Source organism: Saccopteryx bilineata, chromosome 2 (genome assembly GCF_036850765.1).
Source record: "Saccopteryx bilineata isolate mSacBil1 chromosome 2, mSacBil1_pri_phased_curated, whole genome shotgun sequence".
Classification (NCBI taxonomy): Eukaryota; Metazoa; Chordata; class Mammalia; order Chiroptera; family Emballonuridae; genus Saccopteryx; species Saccopteryx bilineata.
The window spans coordinates 345,655,910-345,681,387 of NC_089491.1; the positions used below are offsets into that span (position 1 = coordinate 345,655,910).

The window sequence follows — 25,478 nt, forward strand, 5'->3', positions numbered from 1 at the left end:
AGAGTATCAAAACAAAATAATTTTCTAACCAGATGCCCAGGTTTATGGGAAGTGAATATAGTCAGCCGGCCAAGCTGTACAGAAACAGACTATGAATTATTGTGAGTGCTACATCTTTTCCTTCCTTCCTTCCTTCCTTCCTTCCTTCCTTCCTTCCTTCCTTCCTTCCTTCCTTCCTTCCTTCCTTCTTTCCTCCTTCCCTTCTTCCCTCCCTTCTTTCTTTCTTTCCCCCTTTCTTGAAAAGGAAATGAAAAAATATATAGGAATCATAACCTTGGGAATGAAGTTTCTGAAATATAGATGTACTAGATCCTATGCAAGTTTTATCTTCGTCCAAGAGTGGAAAGTGGTGCTACTTATCATTTATGAAGACCATCCTAGGCTTTATAAATCTCAGCAATTACTCAGGACGCACCTGAGTCATGACTTCAGTCTCCTTTGCATTCAAACCCTGAAACGATCCATTAGGCTAGACAAGAAATAGCACTTTAGTTGTACAAGGGGATTTCCCATTGTCATTGTGGCCGTGGAACCAAACAGCATGATCTGTCTAGGAGGTCAGACAAGTGGTATCAGGAAATAACAGCCTAGTGAGCAGTAGGTTGGGCACAGTACTCATTAGGTGGGTACATGGGAAGTTGTGTACTCAGACTGGTGATTAAAGTAATTGACAATAGTCAGGCACATGGCTGAGCAGACAGAGCATAAGGAAATTCAGGAACAAGAGGCAAAATGCAGTCCTTGAGACTTCAACCCTGAAATGAACATCAAAGGAAGACAGAACATCGCTGGAAAGAACTGAGATGCTCCTGGCGAGCCTAGAAGAAAATTAGCACAACAATTCAACCTGTAATTCAAGAATGGCTTTGGCCATAAGGAGCACTGATTGAAACCAGAGAGTGTAGCGGGAGGTCTGGACTCTTAAACTTGTTCTCACTGTGGAAGAAAATGGCCATCAAGCCTGAGGCAGTGTAGTTCCAGCTACAAAAGTGAGGAACTGGCTGCACAGGACATAAGGAGACCATTAAGTGATATATTGCATTGGGACTGTGCCTTTCATAATAGCTTTTCCCCGAAAGTATATACAAAGGAGGATGTTGCTGGAACTTCTGTCCATATAGCACTGTTTGGATCTGGAGTCCCTTGCCCATTATAATCATTTTTTTTGTATGAGACTCATGTTTCCAAATGTGTGATAGAAAACATGTATTGAGTGCTATAATTTTAAAAGATACTGTGTTGTGAAAATTCTACATTATTTTAGAGCAACATTTGAATGCATCTCTAGTGTCTACTGCATGCATTCTGAAGTCCTTGGACCTTGAAAACTCCTGCCTATGTCTCTTATCTACAGAGAGAGCCCACTTCTCCTAGGTGAAGGGCAACAGCCATTTATGGAATGAGAACAGAATTCTTACAGCTCATCTGCCTCCCTGATTGACTGAAATTGTGTGAAAATAAAACTCAAGTCCCATCTGCTCCTGTAGTTTTCATCCAAGATTCCCTGGAAGGGAACCCTACCAAAGACCAAATATTTACCGTAGCTGTGTGGCTGCAGCGTTGGAAGACATCCCAGTTTGGGAAAATACAATACTAAATTATTTCAAATGTTTGCATTTTCTCTCTCTCGTTCTCTCTCTCTCTCTCTCTCTCTCTCTCCCCTTTTATACAAATTATCATTTTCTATGGGTATTTGCCTAATTTCCTAATATTTAATTTCTGCAGAATATTGAAGATTCCCGTTCTAACACGACAAACAAGCTGGCTCTTTGGAATATGCGTTGTGTTGTAACTATTATTACAGTTGGAACTAAAAGTGGATAGTTCATCATTATCATAGTCTGTGTGGCAATATGTCCCTGCATGGCATGCTACTACAACCATCTCTAGAAAATGTCCTACGCATTACGACCTCCACGATTTTGCTTAAGCTGTTCCCTCTCTCTAGAATATTCTTGATCCTCTTTTCACCAGTTTCTAGCTCTTCAAGTATTTAGGTTCTATTATTATTATATTTATGTTACCTGATACCATAAGTGATCCTTAATTATTCTTCTTCCTGGATAACTGGAATATTTTTTTAATATTAGATCCCAGAGTTTAGAAAGCTTTTTCTGTGGAAGGTAAGAGAATATATATTTTAATTTTGGAGGCCACACAGTCTCTTTTGTGACATCCCACTCCTGTGTCAAAGCAGCTATATGCAATTCATAAATGAGTGACCATGGCTGTGCACTAATAAAACTTTATTTACAAAAGCAAGCAGTGGGCCAGGTCAGATTTGACTCACAGGACATTGTTTACAAGGCTCCTATACTCAACAATGCTTTTTTTCATTTAGAACTTGAGAGAAAAACTTAGCTAATTTTCTTATATTATGTGTAGTTCATTCACAGGAAGGGGCTTAACTGACCAACTCAAGGTTGCACATTTACGACGGCGTTGGAAATGACAAGCAGCTTATCTAAACAACAAGTCTGCATTTCTACTTATTTGTTACTTCTAGTAGTTGATGATATTCTACTAAATATCATCAGCACTAAATTACAAACTGTTTGTGTTATCTCTTGTTCTTTCATGTTTAATTACTTTATGTGGGTCCATATATTATTACCTGTGGTTGGGAAATGGGTTTTCTATATATTTATAATATATAGGAATATATACAAATATTTTTATTTAGTCATTACATTCAATTTCCTAAATTATTTAGAATAGTACAAGGCATAGAGTCGAATCTTAATACACTTGTAATTATCCAAGAAAACATATGTCCAGTGTTTTTCATAATTACATAGTTATATATTATGTCTCACTTTATGAGAATGTGAGCTTGCCGGTGCTTAAATTCTGATAATACCTTTACAGCCACCTTGTACAAAAAGCCTCAATAATCTCTTATATGCTCCAATAGTCCCTGATGCCAGTTTTGTTCTAATTTTGTTATTCTGCATTGTATGATTTTTTTTAAAAAAATAGGAGCAAATTTAAAATGTGGTATAAAGATGACCAATTTGTTGCAGAAGTTGAATTTTTAAAAACATAATGTGTCTCTACTAGGTAAGGAGACCACAACTGGAAAAAGCCTGTAAGTCATACAGAGAATAATGCATAGGCAAAGCAGCATAAGTCATATGCTTCAACAAGATAAGTCCTCAGAAAAAGTCCTGGATGAATTGGAAGTACTCAAATTATCAGATGCAGAGTATAAAATAATGATTGTTATGATGCTTAAGAATCTCAAAGCTACAATGGATGGACTTAATGAACATCTTAATAAAGAAATTGTAAGCATCAAAATGGACACGGAAATCATAAAGAAGAACCAGACAGAAATGACAAACACAATATCAGAAATGAAAACTACACTAGAAGGAATTAAAAGCAGGCTGGATGAAGCAGAGGATCAAATCAGAACCTTAAGGACAAAACAAGTGAAAACATGGAAGCAGAAAAGCAAAAAGAAAAGAGGATCAAAACGTCCGAGGAAACCCTAAGAGAGCTCTGTGACAACATGAAGAGAAACAATATCCGCATAATAGGGATTCCTGAAGGAGAAGAGAAAGTATAAGGAATAGAGAAGTTCTTTGAAGAAATTATAGATGAAAATTTCCCTAAATTGATGCAGAAAAGAGTCACACAAGTTCAAGAAGCAGAGAGAACCCCATTAAAAAAATCCAAAGAGACCCACACCAAGACATATCATAATCAAAATACCAAAGCTAAGAGATAAAGAAAGAATACTAAAAGCTGTAAGAAAAAAAACAATCACCTACAAAGGAACACACATTCCTTTGTAGGACATCCGACTCTTCAACAGAAACACTTGAGGCCAGAAGGGATTGGCAAGGAATATTCAAAGAAATGCAGAACAAGAACCTACAACCAAGACTTCTTTATCCAGCAAGACAATTGTTTAAAATTGAAGGAGAAATAAAAAGCTTCCCAGACAAAAAAAAAAACACAAAAAAAACCTCAAGTAATTCATCACAACCAAACCAATGCTTCAAGAAATGTTAAGGGGCCTGCTATAGACAGAACAAAGCGGGGGGGGGGGGAATATATATATATATATATATATATATATATATATATATATGAATATAGATTTGAAGAAAAAATGGCAATAAACAACTACATATCAATAATAACCTTAAATGTAAATGCTCCAATCAAAAGAGATAGGGTAGCTAATGGATAAGAAAACAGGACCCATACATATTCTGTCTACAGGAGACCCACCTCAAAAAAAAAGATACACATAGACTGAAAGAATATTTCATGCAAATGGAAATGAAAAAAAAAGCTGGGATAGCAATACTTATATCTGACAAAATAGACTTTAAAACAAAGATTATAGTAGGGGATAAAGAAGGTCACTACATAATGATAAAGGGAGCAATCCAACAGGAAGAGATAACCATTATAAATATCTATGCACCTAATACAGGAGCACCTAAATATATAAAGCAGATTTTGATGGACATAAAGGGAGAGATCAACAGCAATACTATAATAGTAGGGGATTTCAATACCCCACTAACACCAATGAATAGATCCTGAAGAAAGAAATTTAACAAAGAAACAGAAGAATTAAGGAACACAATAGATCAACTGGATTTAATAGATATCTTAGGATCATTTCAACCTAAAGCAGCAGAATATACATTCTTTCAAGTGCTCATGGTACATTCCCTAGGATAGACAACATATTAGGGAATAAAATGAGTCTCAACAAATTTAAGGAGATTGAAATCATATCAAGCATCTTCTCTAAAATAGAAAAACTGAAAAACATTTGAACACTTGGAAACTAAACAGCATGTTATTAAACAATGAATGGGTCAACAATGAGATCAAAGAAGAAATTAAAAATTTCCTTGAAACAAATGAAAATGAGCATACAACAACTCAAAATCTGTGAAACACAGCAAAAGCAGTCCTGAGGGGGAAGTTCATAGCATTATAGGCATACCTTAAGAAGCTAGAAAAAGCTCAAATAAACAACTTAATCATGGAAACTAAAAGAACTAAAAAAAGAACAGCAAGTAAAGCCTAGAGGAAGTAGAAGGAAGGAAATAATAAAGATCAGAGCAGAAATAAATGGCATAGAGACTAAAAAAACAATACAGAGGATCAATGAAACCAAGAGCTCGTTCTTTGAAAAAGTAAACAAGATTGATGAACCCTTAGCCAGACTCACCAAGAAAAAAAGAGAAAGGACTCAAGTAAATAAAATTAGACATGAGGGTGGAGATGTAACAATGGACACAGCAGAAATACAAAGGATTATAAGAAAATACTAATGAGAACTGTATGCCAAAAAATTAGACAACCTAGGTGAAATGGACAAATTCCTTGAAAAATATAATCTTTCATAAAACAATCTGGAAGAATCAGAAAACCTGAATAGACCAATTACAACAAATGAGATCTAAACAGTTATCAAAAAACTCCCAACAAACCATAGCCCTGGGCCAGATGGCTTCACAGGTGAATTCTACCAAACATTCAAAGAAGAACTAACTCCTATCCTTTTTAAGCTATTTCAAATAATTCAAGAGGAGGGAAGACTTCCAAGCTCCTTTTATGAGGCGAGCATAATTCTGATTCCAAAGCCAGGCAAAGACAACAGAAAGAAAGAAAACTATAGGCCAATATTCCTGATGAATTTAGATGCTAAAATTCTCAACAAAATATTAGCAAACCGGATCCAGCAATACATGAAAAAAAATCATACATCATAATCAAGTGGGATTTATTTTGGGGAGACAAGGCTGGTGCAATATTTGCAAATCAATCAATGTGATTTATCACAGACAAAAGGAGGGACAAAAACCACATGATAATATCAATAGATGCAGAAAAAGCATTTGATAAAATCCAGCACCCATTTATGATCAAAACTCTCAACGAAGTGGGAATACAGGGAACATACCTCAACATGATAAAGGCCATCTCTGACAAACCCACAGCCAACATCATACTCAATGGGCAAGTTAAAAGCAATCCTATTAAGATCAGGAACAAGGCTGGGGTGCCCCCTTTCACCACTCTTATTCAATATAGTTCTGGAAGTCCTAGCCACAGCAATCAGACAAGAAGAAGAAATAAAAGGCATCCAAATTGGAAAAGAATAAGTAAAACTATCATTATTTGCTGATGAGATGATATTGTATATAGAAAACCCTAAAGTCTCAGTCAAAAGACTACTGGACCTGATAAAGGAATTCAACAAGGTGTCAGGATATAAAATTAATACTCAGAAATCAGAGGCGTTTTTATACACCAACAATGATCTATCTGAAAGAGAAATTAAGAAAACATTCCCCTTCACTATTGCAACAAAAAAGTAAAATACTCAGGAGTAATTTAACCAAGGTGGTTAAAGACTTGTATTCAGAAAATTATAAAACCTTGATAAAAGAAATCAAGAAAGATACAAACAGGTGGATACCGTGTTCATGGTTAGGAAGAATAAAAATCATTCAAATGTTCATATTATCCAAAGCAATTTATAAATTCAATGCAATTTCTATTAAAATACCAAGGACATACTTCAACGATATAGAACAAATATATTCCAAAAATTCATATGGAACTAAAAAAGAACAAGAATAGCCTCGGCAATCTTAAAAAAGAAGAATAAAGGGGGAGGTACACACTTCCTGATATCAAGTTATATTACAAGGCCATTGTACTCAAAACAGGTTGGTACTGGCATAAGAACAGGCATACAGATCAATGGAACAGAACAGAAAACCCAGAAATAAACTCGTACCTTTATGAACAATTGATATTTGAGAAGGATGGTAATAGCATACAATGGAGTAAAGACAGTCTCTAACAAATGGTGTTGGAAAAATTGAACGTCTACCTGAAAAAAATGGAAACTAGACTTACACCATTCACAAAAATAAACTCAAAATGGATAAAAGACTTAAATGTAAGTCATGAAACCATAAGCATCCTAGAGGAAAACATAGGCTATAAGCTTTCCGACATCACTCACAGCAATATATTTGCTGATATATCTCCACATGCAAGTGATATAAAGGACAGGATAAACAGATGGGACTATATCAAACTAAAAAGCTTTTGCACAGCTAAAGGCAATATGAACAAAATAAAAAGGCAAACTACACAATGGGAGAACATATTCAACAATACATCTGATAAGGGGTTAATAACCAAAATTTATAAAGAACTTGGAAAACTCAACATCAGGAAGATAAACAATCCAATAAAAAAAATGGGCAAAAGAAATGAATAGACACTTCTCCAAAGGGGACAAATAGATGGCCAATAGGCATATGAAAAAATGCTTAACATCACTAATCATTAGAGAAATGCAAATTAAAACCACAATGAGGTATCACCTCACACCAGTCAGAATGGCGCTCATCAACAAAACAACACAGAATAAGTTCTGGTGAAGATGTGGAGAAAAGGGGACCCTCCTGCACTGCTGGTGAGAATGCAGACTGGTGCAGCCACTGTGGAAAACAGTATGAAGATTCCTCAAAAAATTAAAAATCAAACTGCCTTTTGACCCAGCCATTCCACTTTTGGGAATATATCCCAAGAACACCGTATCAACGAGTCAAAAGGAGAAATGCACCCCCATGTTTATGGCAGCATTGTTTACAATAGTGAAGATCTGGAAACAGCCCAAGGGTCTGTCAGTGGACGAGTGGATTAAAAAGCAGTGGTACATATACACAATGGAATACTATGGGGCCATGGAAAAGAAGGAAATATTATTTTTTGTGACAACATGGATGGACCTGGAAACTATTATGTTAAGTGAAATAAGCCAGGCAGAGAAAGAAAAATATCATATGACCTCACTCATCTGAGGAATCTGATGAACAATATGAACTGAGGAATGGAATAGAGGCAGAGGCGGGATCAAAGGATTCAGAAGGAAAGCAGACAGAGGGAAAGGGGATGATAGACTGATAGCATGGGATGAGAGCAGAAAAGCAAATCCTGGAGGGAAGGGGGAGGGCATTACAGGGAAGGGGACAGGGGGGGTTGTACTGGGGAATACGGGGTAGGGGAGGATGAATTTGGGGGGACACTAGAATCTATGTAAACACAATAAATTAATTTAAAAAGATGGATGAGCCCTGGCCGGTTGGCTCAGCGGCAGAGCATCGGCCTAGCGTGCAGAGGACCTGGGTTCAATTCCCGGCCAGGGCACACAGGAGAAGCGCCCATTTGCTTCTCCACCCCTCCGCTGTGCTTTCCTCTCTGCCTCTCTCTTCCCCTCCCGCAGCTAAGGCTCCACTGGAGCAAAGATGGCCCCGGGTGCTGGGGATGGCTCTGTGGCCTCTGCCTCAGGCGCTAGAGTGGCTCTGGTCGCAACATGGCGACTCCCAGGATGGGCAGAGCATCGCCCCCTGGTGGGCAGAGCGTCGCCCCATGGTGGGCGTGCCGGGTGGATCCCGGTCGGGCGCATGCGGGAGTCTGTCTGACTGTCTCTCCCTGTTTCCAGCTTCAGAAAAATGAAAAAAAAAAAAAAAAGATAAAAAGATGGATGAACTACAGGTTTTATAAATGTTCATGCTCTGCGTTCTAAATTTAAATGAGCCAATGGATCATTTAATCAATTCTTCATCAATTTCATTTTGATTACTTTTGGTGTCACAATACATACCCATTGAATGTTTCCTTTTGGCAAAATCTATCGTTCCTTATTAGCGGCCTAAGGAGCAGTCTTTTAGACTAAGGGGGGTTTCTCCCTGCGCAATGCTGTGTAATTCTGACAGGGCTCGCCTCTCGGTCCCTTCAGGGTACTTCTCAGATGTCACCTGCTCACAGAGCCTTTTCTCTTTTAGGAGGCAGCCAAAACCCCGGTGATTCCCTCAACCTTCATGCTCCCCCAAACTCCCTGCCCCTCTTTTATATTAACGTCTCTGTAGTATCCATCACCATCGCAGAGTATGCATTCATTTTTTACTCTTTAGTCTGTGGCTTCCCACGACAACATTAAGTTCCGCGAGGACAGGAATGTGGTCACAGTAGCTTCACCTCTTGTTGCGTTTCCTCTGCCTGGCACAGCAGAGGTGCTTGGTGCGTACTTGAATGAATGAAAGGCACATAAGTGAACATGAGCACGTTCTTAATATAATGGGAGCCTTAGAAATGACGATTAGCCCAGTAAAACGCAGAATGATTGCAAAAGATGGTCAAAAAAAAATTAGACTTAAAAGAGTCAGGAGATAGGAAATCAAGGTTTTATCTATTTGGGCTTACTGGTAGCTAAACAGAATAGTACATTTTTTTTAAAAAAAATTGATATGAAATTCTTGACTTTAGCTACCCATTTTGTGTCCTGATACTTTTAAAATAAGTTTTAAGCCCTGACCAAGTAGCTCATTTGGTTAAGGCATCTTCCCAATAAACCAAGAATCAACCAATGACGGCATGAATATGTGGAACAACAAATCAATGTTTCTCTCTCTCTCTCTCTCTCTCTCTCCCTCCTTTCTCTCTCTCTGAAAAAAAAAATCAGTAAGTAAAAAAGTAAAATAAAATTTTATGTTCATCATTTTGTTCTTTTTACGTTTAACTTTCTGGGGAATGTATTCATACACACATGCAGTATTTCCCAGCGGCACTTGCAATATAACTAAGAAAAATAGGAACAGTAACAATGTTGTACAAGGATGGATTTATTCATTTTAACTTCAAATTTGTACACACTTGAGGGACGAGATGATGAATAATAATTTGTTTTTCCCATATCTTTGGGGACTCAACACCACCTGAGTGACTTTTCAGGTAAACGAGTTCATTCCTTCTATTGCTCTAGTGTTTTCTGTTTATAAGCATGTCAGCCAGGAATCATTGTAGAATGTGCCATGTAATTCCCTGTGTCATTGAACGGAGGACCAAGCATGTGCTTAAATAACATTTTTGGGGGACTTAAGACCACCTCTTTCTAAGTCAGACATTGTGCTGTGTTGTCATTGAGCATTGTGCTTCAGATCTCTGAGCTTTGTTTGTTACTTGTTCCTGTGTTTGTTCACTCGTTCATTAATTCTGCAAATGCTCTTAGAGTATGTATCAAGTACCAGGAGCTGCTCAGATCCCTGGAGAGTAAGCACTAAGCAAATTATCAAAAACTATTCCCATGCAGCTTCCAGTCAACTAAACCATTAAATGAGGAGCAACATAACCTGTCAGAAGACTCTCAATTCCCTATAGGAAAATGAGGCAGGATGTGGGTGCTGCGAGTATCATGCTATTTGGGTCAAGTGGACTCAAGAAGCTTGTCTTCAGCAACGAAGGGTGACATTGAGCAGAGCTTGGGAGCAGTGAGGGGTGAAGGCTTGTGGCCACTGGAATAGTATTTGTGAAGGCTCATGGCAGGAGTAGGGCTGTTGTTGAAGGAAGAAAGAGGGGGCCATGGTGCCAGACAATCATGGACAAGGATGCAGGAAGGAGATGTGACCAGTGCAGTGGCCACTGTGGCCATTGGAGTGGTTTGGGCTTTATTCCGAGGGATTGAGAGCAGGAGGCAATGGACATTTTGAACACAGGAACCACATGACCCCCTTACATTTCTAATAGTGTCCCTTAGGTTGCTATGTGCAGAAGGACTATAGGGGAACAAGGGAGGAAGCAGGAAGACAGCCGTCTCTCTGGAGACTGATGGCCAGGTGATGCAAGGTGGCCGCATTTGGGATGCTCCAGATGAGGAGACACAGGCTTTGGTGCTGTCTGTCAGATGATGCAAGCAGATGGAGAGGGAATCCATGGGTTGTGTCCTGGGCAGGTCACCATTCAGACGTAAGGAAAATGAGAAAGGTCCATCAAAGGAATCGGAAAACAAGCCGACAGTCAGGGAGGAGGACCAAGAAATGAATAACGCTATAGAAGGCATGTGAGGAATAGAATTGAAGGGTCACCTGGGATGGACACAGTTGACCATGCAAATTTGGGAACTGATGAATCTTCAATGCTTTTCAAGTGGGTGATTGTTGTGTTCTCCTTTCCTGAGACCTGTTTCTTAGTCTCTTAGTCTGGGCAGGATTCCTTGTCTTCCTGGTCTTCTCTCCTCCAGTCTCAATGTTTCTCATCCTCTATTCCTATCATGAAGATTGGCAGGAGATACCAGGTTCCAACACCTGTTCAATAAGCAGCCTCAACTTTGCTCAAGACAGCAGACCCGAATTGAGGGCTTCGGGAATAAAGCACTGCGTCATAGTTATAACTCTTGAAAGCTGGAAGGTTGTTTAAACCGGTGCTTTTCAACCTTTTACATTTGGGAACCAGTGAAAATAGGAGAATTATTGCAGGGACCACTAAGGCAGAAATCACCCTGAGCATAAAGCAAATTCATTTAAGATTGTTGGATCTATAATCTTCGTACAACATTAGGGTGGTAAACTCTTTCGTGGACCCGCATGGAATTTCTGGTGGACTGGTCTGCAGACCAGCGGTTGAAAGACACTTGTCGAAACTGTTCCCACGGTTTATCAGAATTGTCAGAGTTGAGTTGCCTAAATTCTGATCATCTGCTAAATGGTTGTAGCGCATAGATTTTTAAATTGGAGCTGTAGTCAATAATTAATAAAAACACACTAATCATTACGCAAAGGTTTTTATTGACTCTCCCTATCTCTTTTCTTTTCAGAAAAATGTGATGAGCCCCTTGTGTCTGGACTCTCCCATGTAGCCTTTAGCAGCTCGTCCTCCATGTCTGCGAGCTACTCTCCGGGCTATGCCAAGATCAACAAGCGAGGGGGTAAGGCGACTTTTATCTCCCATGGCAACAAGTGTGTTAAAAAGAAATGTTACATTTACAGCCCTAGTTCCAAAGTATGTTTTATTGCACAGTAGTCATTAGCAGGCACCGAAATCATTCTTCTCGTGTCTATTAAAAGACCCATAGATACTGTAACTTTCTTTTGTAGCCACTAACTGGGGAGTGAGTGTAAGGTATTTTTTCCCACCGAGAAAGAAGGAAGAGGCTGGAACCAGGAAGAGTGGAATAATAAAAGGCTTTATTGAGTACAGAGCACTTCCCGCCTGACGAGGTTCCCTGGTCCCAGGGACAGAGAGGCCAGGGAAGTTGCCTGGAGTGACCCGCTTGAGAGATATTTAAAGGGACCCATCTAGGGTGGTTGAGCTAATATGACCTGGTGAAATCTCACTGGCTGACGGACAGTTGCTTTTTTCCCAAGGATTCCTGGGAAGTTTCTTTTGGCGCACTTGACTGTGGGCGGTTCTAGCTAAGTTCCCAGGCCTGGGTTCCCCACGTGACTGTCCCCCATTGCCCACCACCCTACATTCTGATCTTTTTGTGTTAATTAGGGTTGCCACTTATTCGTCTGGCTACTTCCTGCTGATTAGGGGCATTGTGGGGAGAGGAAAATCAGCAGGTGATGGCTTTGAGAGGTGTCAGGAGGAACATCTGTTTGGCTGTGACTGGAGAAACTTCGCAAATGCAGTCCTGTAAGGATTAAAAAAAAAAAAAAAGAGGAGTAATAGGGGATTTGCAGGGTCCAGCCTTTTGGTGAGCTAGAGATGGGTAGGGCCCAGTGGTTCCAAACTGCCAGCGGTCCTGCATGAGGGTAAGCTTGAGGTGAGAGACAAGGTTAGAAATGAGGGTAGCATTGATTATGGGGAAGCCCTTGGTAGAGAGGAATGGTAGGAGTAAGTGGGAAGGTGCTGTCAGCTAGACAGTAGTTCCGAGACTGTGTAGAATGTCTCGACCCAGAAGGGGTACAGGGCATGATGGCATAACTAAGAACGAGTGTGAAAAGGGGATTCCGTCCAAACTACATGTTGGGGGTGGCGTGTGAAGGGGAAAAGAAGAGGTCCCATAATCAAGACCTGTGAGGGAACTAGAGGTCCAGAGTGTGATGGCAAAACAGAGAAGGCAGCTCCCGTGTCCACAAGAAATGAGATGGACTTACCTGGTCCTGCAGCGTTACCCTGGGTTTTGGTGAGGATGATGAGTCTCCAAGTCCAGGGCATCAGTGCCAGGAGTTCAAGTGATGGGCCCACCTGGCCAGCTTGTCCTCCACGTAGAGACGTTGAGAATGAGCCTGCTGTCCAAAGGGGAAATCCCTCCACCAGTGACCGGGCTGCTTGCAGTCAGGGCAGGGTTCAGTGGGAAGCCGTGGGCAGGGGCACTGTCGGGCACAGTGGTCCTGCTTGCTACACTTAAAGCAAGCTCCTGGTGGAGATTTCCTTTGTGGCCTGGACTTGGTTCGGGCACTTCCTGTGCCTTGCCCTGTTGCTCTGTCAGCCTCAGGGCTGCCACAGGAGCCTGGGTTTGGAGTGTTACCTTCCACTGTATGTGGGCCTGGCGAGTAGCCTCAGCCTGTTTTTACTAGTTGAGACCATTAAAAACTTTAAATGCCATGTTCACAGGTCCTGGATAGGGTTTGGGGGTTGAGAATAAGAGGAGGGGGGCTCGTGGGGAGCCCAGCACCCAGATCCTGCCAGAAACGCTGGAGCTAGAGGCAGGATAGGGCCAGAACTTCCTGCAAGAAAATTGGGGTTGGGAATCCTGCAAACTAGTGTAAGGGTCAATGCCAGGCTGAGAATGGCCTGGCGGAGGAGGAGCTTAAGAACACAGTGGAGAAGGGAAGGGCCCCTGGCCGGCAGGGGAGGAGAAAGAGAGAATGGTATTTGCAGGTGAATAAGAAACAGGATTTTGTGAAGGGAGGGGGCTCTTGGAGGGAAGAGACCCGAGCAAAAGAGGTCACAGAGGAACCAGAGAGGGGTCCTGAGAGAGGGGTGCCCCCGGGGGTCAGGCGGGAAGGCGAGAGAGTTGGGAGTCGGTGGAGAAGGAAAGATTAGGAGTGGAGGTTTTAGGTTTTCTCTGGCCAGAAAAAGGCCTGTGTGGTAGAACAGGTGGCACAGAGATTAGGACGGGAGCGTGAATAACTAGAAGCCCTGAATGTAAGGGTCTCCAACCAGTTCCCAGCTTTTTTGGCGATAGTTAAATTGGTGAGGGTGTTAAAACCAAGAGTCCGTTCAGGAGGCTACCTGGTCCAATTGTCCAGTGGGTTCTGTGGCCTGACCACAGCGGAGAAGAATAGTTTCTTCTTCTTTAGGGAGGGAAAGATTTTGGATAAGGCACTCCAGGAGTGTTTTTGTTTATTCCTGTGCCTCCAAGGCCGCCCTCAGTCCTCAGAGTGGTAAGAGATGAGCATTGGCGTCCCAAAACTCAAACTCTGGCCACGGACAGATAAGGTAAAGTGGATGTGCTCGGGATGTCTCCACGGGCACACACACACTCAGAACAGAAAGAGGTCCCTGACACAGCTGCGGTTTTAGACAGGGAGTCTCGGCAGAAAGAACTGAGGGGAGGCTGGATGCAGGGGATTTACTGCACCGTGTGCCAAAGTGAGTGGAAGGTCAGAGGTCCTGGTTCTTCTTCGGAGGGTAAAGGGAGAGGAGCTGTCTTTGTGGACTTCTGACTCCTCCCGGGTTTTCAGCACCAAATGTAAGGTATTTTTCCCTGCCGAGGAAGAAGGAAGGGGCTGGAGTCAAGAAGTGTGGAATAATAAAAGGCTTTTATTGAGTACAGAGCGCTTCTCACCAACAAGGTTCCCTGGTCCCGGGGACAGAGAGGCCAGGGAAGTCTCCTGGAGTGACCCGTGTGAGAGATATTTAAAAGGTCCCATCTGAGGTGGTCAAGCTGATATGAAGTGGTGATATCTCACTGGCTGACGGACAGTTGCTTTTTTCCCAAGGACTCCTGGGAAGTTTCTTTTGGCACGTTTGGCTGTGGGTGGTTCTAGCTAAGTTCCCAGGTCTGGGTTCCCCACGTGACCGTCCCCCATTGCCCATCACCCTACAGTGAGAATTGGGGCTGGAAGGAAAAAATGATAAATTAAAGAGGAGAATTTTTGGAAATTGCATGTGATAATAAATTCAAAAGGACACAAACATTCTGAGTAAAGGAAATTCTCGTTAATCAGAGACTCACATACAAAGAAGTTTGTGCACAGTACATAAAAAAAGAATACTTTGTATTCACTGTTATTTTAATCCTCTTATTAATGTACAACTTAGTTTCTGTTGAAACTGCAGCATCAAAAATTATGACCCTTTCCCATTTCTCCCCCCAGTACACCAGAATTTAACTCTGATATTAAAGCTGTGTAAAAAAAAAAAAAAAAAAAGTTATACATTTGCAACTGAAATTTGAGTTTTTGACTGTAAAGTCATGGTATTAATTAGTAAATGGTAATTTCAAAATAGACCGCAGTGTTCAGAGAGTAAAAAAAAAAAAAAAGAAAGACGATTAAGGACAGAAACTTTAAGCTCTTTTTCTTCAAAGGAACACTGATCCAAATATCAGTGAACAACAATTTAAAAGGGAAGGAAGTTATTTTCTTGGGTAAATAAGAATCACTCAACAAAAACCATCATTTTTATTCAGTAAAAAAAAAGGAATACTGAACTCAAATCACAGTCCATTGAGGGAAAATAAAAGAAATTTGAAGGAAGGAAAGAAAGCAAGAAAGAGAAGGAAAGAGGGGCGGAAGGAGGAAGAGAGGAAGAAAACATAAATAAAGATGATTAAAGGGAACAGAAGAAAACCCAAAAGAGGGAGAAAAGAGGAAGAGAGAATGAAAGAAAAAAAAATAGCATCAGAAAAGAGTTATCAGAGAGATTCAGAAAGACCAAATGGGAAAGGAAAATAGGTAAGATAAAGATAAAAATAAATGTGTACAGATTAATATGTACAGAGAATCACAGAAATATGATGAGATCTTAATCAGTAAAAGGACTGATTATGATAATAGTGAAAGACATACAATCAAAGGTAAAGGAATGTACACTTATAAATAAATAAAAAATTTTATTTAAAGTGAGTGTTAGTAACTGTTCTTTTTACAATCTGATATTCATCAGATATAGGCATAGGAGAGTTGCTGAGTTACTATCAACTGCCAAAAGGAATTTGAGGAGAAATACTTGGGCAACTTTACGTTAATGTTAACTAGCAGTTTAATTATGTGAAACTCATTAAAATACTTTATATTTCAATTTCTTATATTTTTTTCTTAAATGATTATAGAGAAAACACACACACTATGGCACGCACCCAAATTATAGCAATCATTTTTAGGGATGCACTATTTTAGCAATGACAAGGGTGTTTCATTCAGTTGCCTCAAAATATTAATATGTACATTATTATTTTTAGGAATTGAGGGAAGCTGATGGCAAAGAGACTAATATTTAAATGCAATAGTTTCTATTGATGAGAGGAAGAACTTTGTAATTGACTATTTTAAGGAAGTTTCTGTTATACTAGGTTTGTAGCTTGTAACAAATAGCTTCATATTTAGCTGTGAGAAAATGATGAGCTGAATTAGAATCACTGCTACTATTGATGAAATGACTCTGGAATGTTCCCTTCCTAATGCTCTTCTCATAGCACAATATTAACAGTTGATTGTCTAAAAGAATGGGGACATTGTGACCAACCAATTAATGTATTTGTAATACATCGTCATAATGTATGCCTTGGAATACTACTTCACACACAATATTGGAAACCATGCTTTTTGGTATTTCGCCTTCCAAAGTTTAGATCAAATGGGGTGGGAAGACTTCATGTCTAGACTAGCAAAGAAATGCATTTAAATAAATACTCATTTTAAGGAGATGTCTAGATTAAATACTTCTTTGTACATTTGTGGATGCAGAATTAGAGGAGCTAGATGTCCCATATGCCCTTGGAGAGAGCTTGGTCCCCTGCACCACTCCATCCTCGGTGCATACGGATACATCCTATTCAAGAACTTGGAAAATCGCCAGGTTAGCTGGAAGAATATATTTACCCAATAAAGTTTTTACAGGTTGAATTTTTCTTTTTTAAACCATTCTGGAATATATGCCAGTGATATGTTTTGGAGGTTAAACGTTGAATTATCCCTTTGATGATGGCTCATTTTATTTAAAGAGAGACTTGAATATATTTCATATCTCTGCTAAGAAGGTGGAGAACGTATGGGAATGATTTGTCCCATGTCAGAAGTGTTCATCTTAAAACAGAATTCTTCACACATTCTCAAAGCACTTTCTTAACACAGGACCTCATAGATGTGACTCTCAAAGAATATTTTCTTAACAAACATTTGAGTCAAATCATACTTATTGTATATATTATTCTACCCATTTTAAAGTTCAAATACTCATTGCTTCTACGTTGGATGACTTGTGAAATCAAGAGTGAATATTTGCTAACATCTTTCATTTAAAAAAAAAAAAGGTGCAACTATTCTAGTCACTGAGGTTGCTAATTGTGTGCCCAGATAATGTTAGAGAATAGATAACAATAGTAAACATTATTATTATCATTTATAAATAAAAATATTTACTATCAGTTTCATAATCCTGTAAATACATGCAGAACAATTGGGAAATGGCTCCACGGTCTCGATGTTCCCCCAATGCTTTCAGGTTGTGAAACAGGTCCATCAGGATAGTGAGTTTGAATTGGTAAAATGTGCCCTTTATCTCAGGATAAAGTCTGCAGAGATGAGGTTTCCATGTGAGCTGCTGCCTCCAGTTACTAACAGACGCCTTCAGGTAATAGAACACACTGTAAGGGTCTTTGTATCTTATGTCTAGCCCATAAGAAATACATTCTGTTTCAGTTGTGACATGGTTACCTCTGAGAAAAACAAAGGCTGGAAATGAGCAGCACATGTCCCCATGTGACTGTCGAGTAAACTCCCATCAGCTGACCACATGCAGGACACTGCTCTCTGAGGGACACTGCCCAGGGTCCATTCATTAGACAAGGTTAGGGTGTAAACAACTGCATTCTTGAAAAATACACTTCAAACCCTGTAATTACATTTTCTCCATATCAGATGAGTGACTCTGTGTCATTCTTCAATATCTGCTCTTCTACAATTAGAGAAAGTTGCCTGCTTTTTGCTTTTCTGCCTCTTTCTCCTTATTTCATTCAATAAGAAGAGGAAGAAAACAGACCAAATTATTTCCAAGACCATTAGGAAGGATTTAATCTAGTTATGGCTCTATTAGCAACCTGGTTAGGTCATACTTATTAGAATGAATAGACCCTTGTCCTAATACTGTTAGCAAATTAATGACTTTTTCACACAATTTTCTTTGAGAAGAACAAAACAAAAAAATTAGATTACCTCTCTTTTATACCCATGCATTCCAAATGAATTCTAAAAATATTGTCACGAATAACAATTCAAAGCAGCCCAGCCTTTGTGGCTAGCCTTCTGTCTTTACTACGCTCTGCAAATGAGCAATCAACCCTGTTTACCGGGTCCCTTGCCTTAAAATAGAGATATATGTTTGACATGAATACTGCTGACAATAAACCGTGACATTTAGGACGGTCTGCTTTTATTGTTCCTGCCCCTTTAACATTAAAACGTAAACACAAAAGGTAGAAAGTTTTATTCCCCAGGTTTCCACCCAAAGGTCACTTTTGTGCAACTCTTTTTCTTAACAGTTTTTATTTTCTTCGCCGTGGAAGGAATTCACAGTGGATGTTTTTCTGGGTTTTTTTTTATTATTATTTTGGTTTGTTTTCCTTCTTGGCAGCTTCCAGAATTTATGTCCTCTATATTTGTTTTCTGCTTTAAAATCGGTGGCAATGCTATTCATTTCCGTTCGAGGATGCTTGTGTGAATTATCTGTTACCTTCATGTCAGCAGACATGAGCAGCCAGACAGACCGGTCTGCTTCCAGGGTGAATTATTTTCTATTAGAAAGTTTGTGCCTGAGCATATATATATGAACAATGCATAATCACACCCGCTTTGTGGATTTTCTTCCCTAGCCTGTGTCGGGCACGTATATATTTAAAGGGGTTATTAATCTGAGGCGTTTCCTGTTTGCTTGTTTATTTATTTTGCTTTCAGCTGATGCTAGAACAGATAAGGTGTATAGACTGTTGTTAGGGTGATGAAAAGTATCCTGGAATAATGTGGTTTTGCTCAATGTCGTTGCACTGTAACACTCAAGAGCCCTGCAACAACCTAACTCTGGTTTGTATCAATTAGCCTCTGGGAAACCTGGTTGTGTTACATGTTGTTTTTGTTTAAAGTCCTAGAACCTATTGATGTCGGTTAAGTGAGGACTTCCAGTGTTGTCGAATCCCCTGCCCTTCCTCCCTGAATGTTCTTAAAATAGTAGAAATTAAAGCCACAGGCTTCTTTAGTCGACATGCTTCTGTGATATCTGAGACTTTTAAGTGATTGCGAAGGGCTGTTCTTTTCTATTTTGATAAGGCCACACACTCCTACAGGGTCAGATGGGTTCCCAGAAGGAAGAGGCTTACTCTGAGCTTTTGCAGAGTGCTAACAAGAGGGCAGAACCGATGACCTAACTCATTGCGGAAGGGCTCAGAACGTATAAACAAGTCCGGGGAGGCTAGAAAACCAGAGGGTGTCACTACTTCCCCCCACCTCAATCCTTTCACACATTATGTCCAAACTGTATCAAATTATAAGCAATTCCAGCCCGGGGGCCAGGTAGCTCACTTGGTTGGAGCAGCCACCGACATGCTGAGGTTGCTGTTGGATCTGGGCTGGGGCATATACAAGAGGCAGCCAGGGAGGGCATGAGTGAGTGGGGCACAAGTCAATCTTTTTCTCTCTCTTCCTGTCTCTGTCTCTCTCTCTTCTTCTCTCTAAAAATCAATCAATCAAAAAAAATTATAAACAGTTACCACTGGCCTCCATTATTCATGCAGAGATTCAACATTTTTAGGTAGATTGTCCTTGAGTGGTGAATTCAGGTGTCGCTTTTTAAAAAAATCATCACTGATGGATGGACAGGTAGCTCTCCATTGTCCAAGATGCACCATGTTTATATTTCTGAGAACTCATACTGTAAACTTATTTGTCTGAGCCCTTGACATTGGGTGTGAGTTTAACACAAGCCCTATGTCTTATGCGTCTGTGTATAACCAGCATCGCATCTGGTTCCTCCAAAAACTCTAGGAAAGAATTCAGAGGTAATAAAATTCAATTTTATGAATTAAAAACTTCAAGAAAGTTTCGATTCCTGCCCAAAGCCACTGCTAACAGCAGATCAGAGCATTTAAAACAACCTCTTTGACTTTAAAATCACTCACTGTTCCCTTTTCCACATCTTCCCCGCCTGTGTGAGTTGTTCTTTAAGAAAAGTTGGAATGATAATTGAGTTGGTTATAAGGCATAACTAAAATTTTCCCGCTGGTATTTTAGAATACGTGTCTCTATTTTATTTTGGGGAAGTATATACGGACTTGATCATTTCTTTGTATACTTCTAATCTTTGTCTTAAGTCATCAAAGGGCAATAAAGATAACATTTGACATATTTACTTATAAAAACATATTTCATATTTTTCAAAGACCCACCTTTTCTTTTCTTTTTTTCCCCTAAACTAAAAGTAGCGAAAATCTTGACATCTTCAGTCTCCTCTCTGAATTTGTATGAGATGAAGTAGTAAGGGCAACAAAGACATACTGTGCTTGAAATACTACATATGTGAGAACAGCAAGAACTGGAACGCAACGACGAGACCAACATTCTATCTCCCGGAAAAGAATCAAAGCCAGGAAAAAAAACGACTGATGTGCTAGAAACTGACAGAGCAATATTTTTTTTCTGTTTTTTTGCTTCGCACTCCGCACTCTTAATATTCCAAAAACACTCATGGAGACAAAGCAGTCAGCAAGGACAAAGGGAAAGAGAGGGAATAACAGAACTAAAACACAACCACAAAATAGAAAATGTCTGAGATCCACCAGTGGTGCCATAACCTGGACCTCTGTTTGGTATGAGGTGTAAATACATGGGCGTGAATAACTAACAATACCCCACTGTGGGATTGTTGCCAGTGACTGAATTGTTTCTCCCATTCCAGTGGGGGGTTCAGAATTATTACATGTGGCTTTCCGTTTTGTTATTGTTGAGTGGAAGGACCGTGCTTTCTGGAAATCTGGAGAGACTGTCAAGGAAATGGATTCAGTTTTGTTTGTTTGTTTGTTTTCCCCAGTCAGGTTTTGGAATAAGCAAACCCAAAACAATTATTCCCAAGGTATGATTTTCAATCTTCTCTACATCTAACTCAAGACTTAACCATTTAGGATGGAAAATGATTTCCTAAACAGAATGGCAGAGAAGCAATACATGCCTTTGGTTTCCCATTCAGATAGTTGTATTTAATTCTCCACAATTGAAAGAGAAATTTGAAACCAAACAATTGGTTTTTGAGCAACAAACAGGGTTGATTGGTTTTCTACTTCAGGGAGGAGCACAGGACCTCGGGAGGGAGGAAGGAGAGGGACCGTGTGACCTGTGGGCAGCCTCACCTCTTCCCAGGTCTGAGTGCCCGATCCCAGAGAGTGGCCATCAGGCTTAGGGGACAGCCCAGGTGGCCCAGTTTTAGGGATCTTAGTGGATATGCCCAAACAATGCAAGTCCAGCAAAGACACTGCCTTATCCTAATGCATTAGCCAGGGATTTCTCTGCAGGGGTCTGGGGACAGGTTGTGGTCCCCTCAGTCTGCAGTCCAGTTCTCTGTGATTCAGCATGAGGGGACGTGTGGGCAGACAGGCCTGGAGATGCCCACCGGGACCCCCTGTGCTCTTTGCTGGGGACAAGGACTCAAAACAGACAAGGCATACTCTTCAAGGAGCAAAGCAGAGGAGAAACTGCTGGGGTTTCTTCTTCTTCTTGTAATTTCACATTGATTTCTTTCAAGATCTTTGGAACTTTTCTTCCTATTGCTATGACATGCATTTGGAAATCATCAGTTTCCTTAGCAAGTTATCAATAACACAGCAATGGTTCCCTAAGGAGAGACAGGCAAGATGTTGTGTGAACAGCCCCAAGACATGCTAATCAGGGAGGCCAACAATTTACATTCAAATAGACTCCTCACTGAGATGCACATCAAAAACCCTGTGATTTTGTTTCTGTGCCTTTTGGATTAATCAAGATGGAAGGGTCACTTTGTTCTCAACTCATTGGGAACTCTTTCTACCATTTTACTCCCCTATGTGTGGATGGCCCAGCAGGTACAGAAAACAAAACAAAACAGTGGGATTGATTCCTTCAGAAGCCCTGAAGTGTGATGCTGAGAGTGTCCCACTCAACAGCGGGAGTAACAGAAGGCAGAACCAGAGACATGAAAGTCCTTTTGCTGAAAGAGAATCCTACCTCTCACTGCTGTGTTCAAATAGTACAGTTATTCATGTTTCAGGCAGCTCAAATAGACAGTCATTATTCATCAACACTTAAGTAACTCTGAGTAATTCAGGCTGCGAGAGAACGTCACCATTTTTTAAAATGTATTCTTTATTACTAAGACCTCCGGTATTTAAAAGAAAGGAAAAACTGTTTTTTAAAAAAATACCCTGTCTGCTGCACGTAGATCTACATTTCTAATTTTTGGCTAAGTACCTCTGAGAAAACGAGGCTAGCGTAGTCCATTAGGCTGTGTCTTTTCAAAGAAGCAATCTGAACGCGTGGACAAGGGCCAATTCTATTAGAGTGGGAATAGCGGACTAAGATAACAGGATCAATTTGCCATGACCCTCTCCGACAGTTTTAATGTCTAGTGACACAGGTCAAGACCTGGGGGAGCCTGACAGACAAGACTAAGTATGTATCCGGATAACACTTGAGATGTTCAGTTTAGGGGGAATAGAGGAGTCCAGTCATTCCATAAACGTCCATTGAGTTGGAGTAAATGCTCATTTGCATGTTGGACTTAAATAATCTGAAGACTCGACGAGGGGGTTTGTGGGGGATTCTGTGATGAGGGTCATCATTACGAGAGGCAGTGTGTGTCTGAAGCACACTGGTGAGCGTTCCCATCTCTGAATTTGGAGAAGGCTCGGTTGGCATCTGAGTATAAATCCAAAGTCATTGGAACTTGTCTTACTTAATGAAGAGGATTATTAAAGAGTTTCTCCCCACTAGTCTCCCTTTGAGGAACCCGAGGTTCCCTGTAAGGCAAACAAAAATCCTTCCTTCCTTCTTTTCTTTCTCCCTCTTTTCTTATATATTCCTTTTCTCTCTCCAAAAAATCAATGGGAAAAACATTTTTAAACTTAGATTCTCAGTCTCTCAGACAGGTGGCAGTCTTGCTGGCCACCTGTCAAGTGCTCAGCAGCCACATGCATCTGTCAGCCTGGGTCTATGTGATTGGTGGCTCTGGGGATTGATTGGGATAATCGCCAGCAATGGCATTGATCTTTGGGGAAGAGTCAGAATTCAGGTAAAAGCAGGTGCTGGTAGGAAGACCACAGAATTGGCATAACTGCAGGGCTGGGGAGAGAGCTAAGTATTTAATGTCAACCTGCAGAACAGCCTCTTTTTAAAGGGAAAAGTGATAGATAATGGCAAAGATAAGAACGAGGTCACTCTTATTTTGTGTTGGAAAATTTTGAGAAAAGTATAGTTTAAAATATCCTCGTGGGTGTCGGAGATGCAGGGTCCCGTACTAGCTCCGGCCTGGGGCAGCTCTGAGGACCAGCAGCCAGTTGCAGCTTCTGGCACTGGTTGGATTTCTTCTGAGTGAGTGGTATCCAGAAGTAAGTACTATTTTTTTTATATATATTTTTCTGAAGTTGGAAACGGGGAGGCAGACAGACTCCCGTATGCGCCCGACCAGGATCCACCTGGCATGCCCACCAGGGGGCGATGCTCTGCCCATCTGGGGTGTTGCTCTGTTGCGACCAGAGTCATTCTAGCACCTGAGGCAGAGGCCACAGAGCCATCCTCAGCACCCGGGCCAACTTTGCTCCAATGGAGCCTTGGCTGCAGGAGGGGAAGAGAGAGACAGAGAGGAAGGAGAGGGGGAGGGGTGGAGAAGCAGAGGGGTGAAGAAGCAGATGGGCGCCTCTCCTGTGTGCCCTGGCCAGGAATCAAACCCAAGACTCCTGCACGCCAGGCCGGCGCTCTACCACTGAGCCAACCAGCCAGGGCCAGTAAGTACTATTTTAAAGCTAAAGAAGAGGAGGGAGTGTGTGGGTCACAGCTCCAGGGAGCCCACCAGGAGCTCCTTCAGGGTGAAGAGTTATGTTTACTGTTGAAGAAGGGGCCCTATAGCTTCCTTTTTTATTCAGAACATATTATAAGCTGTGTGATGTTTCCTGAGATTGCATCGGGGTGTGCTCAGCCAGAACTCCTTCAGCCTCCCCTTGACACAGCTGTTGCCTCTGTTGTTGGGGGAAGGAGCTAGGATCCTCTGTGTTGGACAGCTGAAGGCAAATCCTTCTAAAGGAACCAGACTGACTTCACAGTGTTAGTGAGAATGTTCTTCTCTCCGTCAAGACTGAACTAAATGCCTTTGGTTGGTCTGTTTCAAGGGTATAATCCCAGCAGTATAGACCTGGCCTTGTCACTGTGGCAGGTCCTGAGCCCTATGCCTGGGTAGAGACAATGATGCATTCACATCTCTGAACATCACATGTAACCTCCTGTTCAATATTATAGTCAAAAAGTTTGTCCAGATCATTCCGTATGCATCATTTCTATTAAGTTTAAGGGGACTGGTGATGGGAAGGGGATAAGAGGACATTATTTAATAATTACAAGAGAATGCATTCTTTAGCAAGGATAATGCACCTCATTAAAAATAGAAATCAGGCAATTATTTCTCAGCTGGAAAAGTACCGGTGTCATAAATAGCGTGACCCTGGAACACATCGGTCATGATTTAAAGTCCCAAAGTGAAGATTAAAGTATTAATAGTCATCAGGTAGATATAATTTTCCAGAGGTGAGACTGATATAAAAGAGACTAAATGATTTTCCCCAGTTGCCAGTCATGTCTGTTGGAGCCAGGATTGGTATCAAGGTCTACCTAACTTTGTCTGTTTTTCCCAATGAGGAGCTGCCCACAACTTAGAATGGCCCAGAGTGGTCATACTCAGCCAGAGGTGGCATGACATGCTGCTCTTCCAGTTGCTCATTCAGGTAAAGTCAGTGAGGACCACTTCAAAGTAATGAAAACCTGACTCAACCTCATTTCTTAGAGCAAATGCATAAAGCAAAAGGGCGAAAATGATATCAAATACTGTTTTGAAATAGGTAATTGAAATACCTTGAACATATCTATTTTAAAATAATTTAACATGTGCTTTTTTTTTTTACCACATTAATGATGTCATCATGCCTTTATATATTTATAAGTTCTGGTCTACAATGCAGCATCTCTGAATATGACATACTGCTCTCTATTCTCAAAGCAGAGAAGTTGAAGAAAGTAGAACTCAGGGGTGCCCATTGCCACTGAGGAGTTTTTGGAGAAAATTTTACACACGAAAAAATGCCAATATGCAGATATAATGTAGGTATATGAATATATCAGTTTTTCCCTAAAACCTAGACATTGATCAGAAAACATAAGTCCTTATGATGAAAGCGTACTTCCTTACACCATACAGCTTAGTGGGAAATTAGGATATAATTGATAAATACTGAAAAGAAAAAGACCAACTAT

At 40.6% G+C, this 25,478-nt stretch overlaps 1 protein-coding gene across 1 annotated transcript in view; it reads left to right on the top strand.

Annotated features, from left to right (window-relative positions):
- CNTNAP2 (contactin associated protein 2) overlaps positions 1-25,478 on the top strand; it is a 1,332,419-nt gene that overhangs the window by 418,862 nt on the left and 888,079 nt on the right. The window contains exon 2 of the mRNA XM_066262524.1: positions 11,648-11,758. Within this exon, the coding sequence (XP_066118621.1) occupies positions 11,648-11,758 (111 nt within the window). The remainder of the gene's footprint in view (positions 1-11,647; positions 11,759-25,478) is intronic.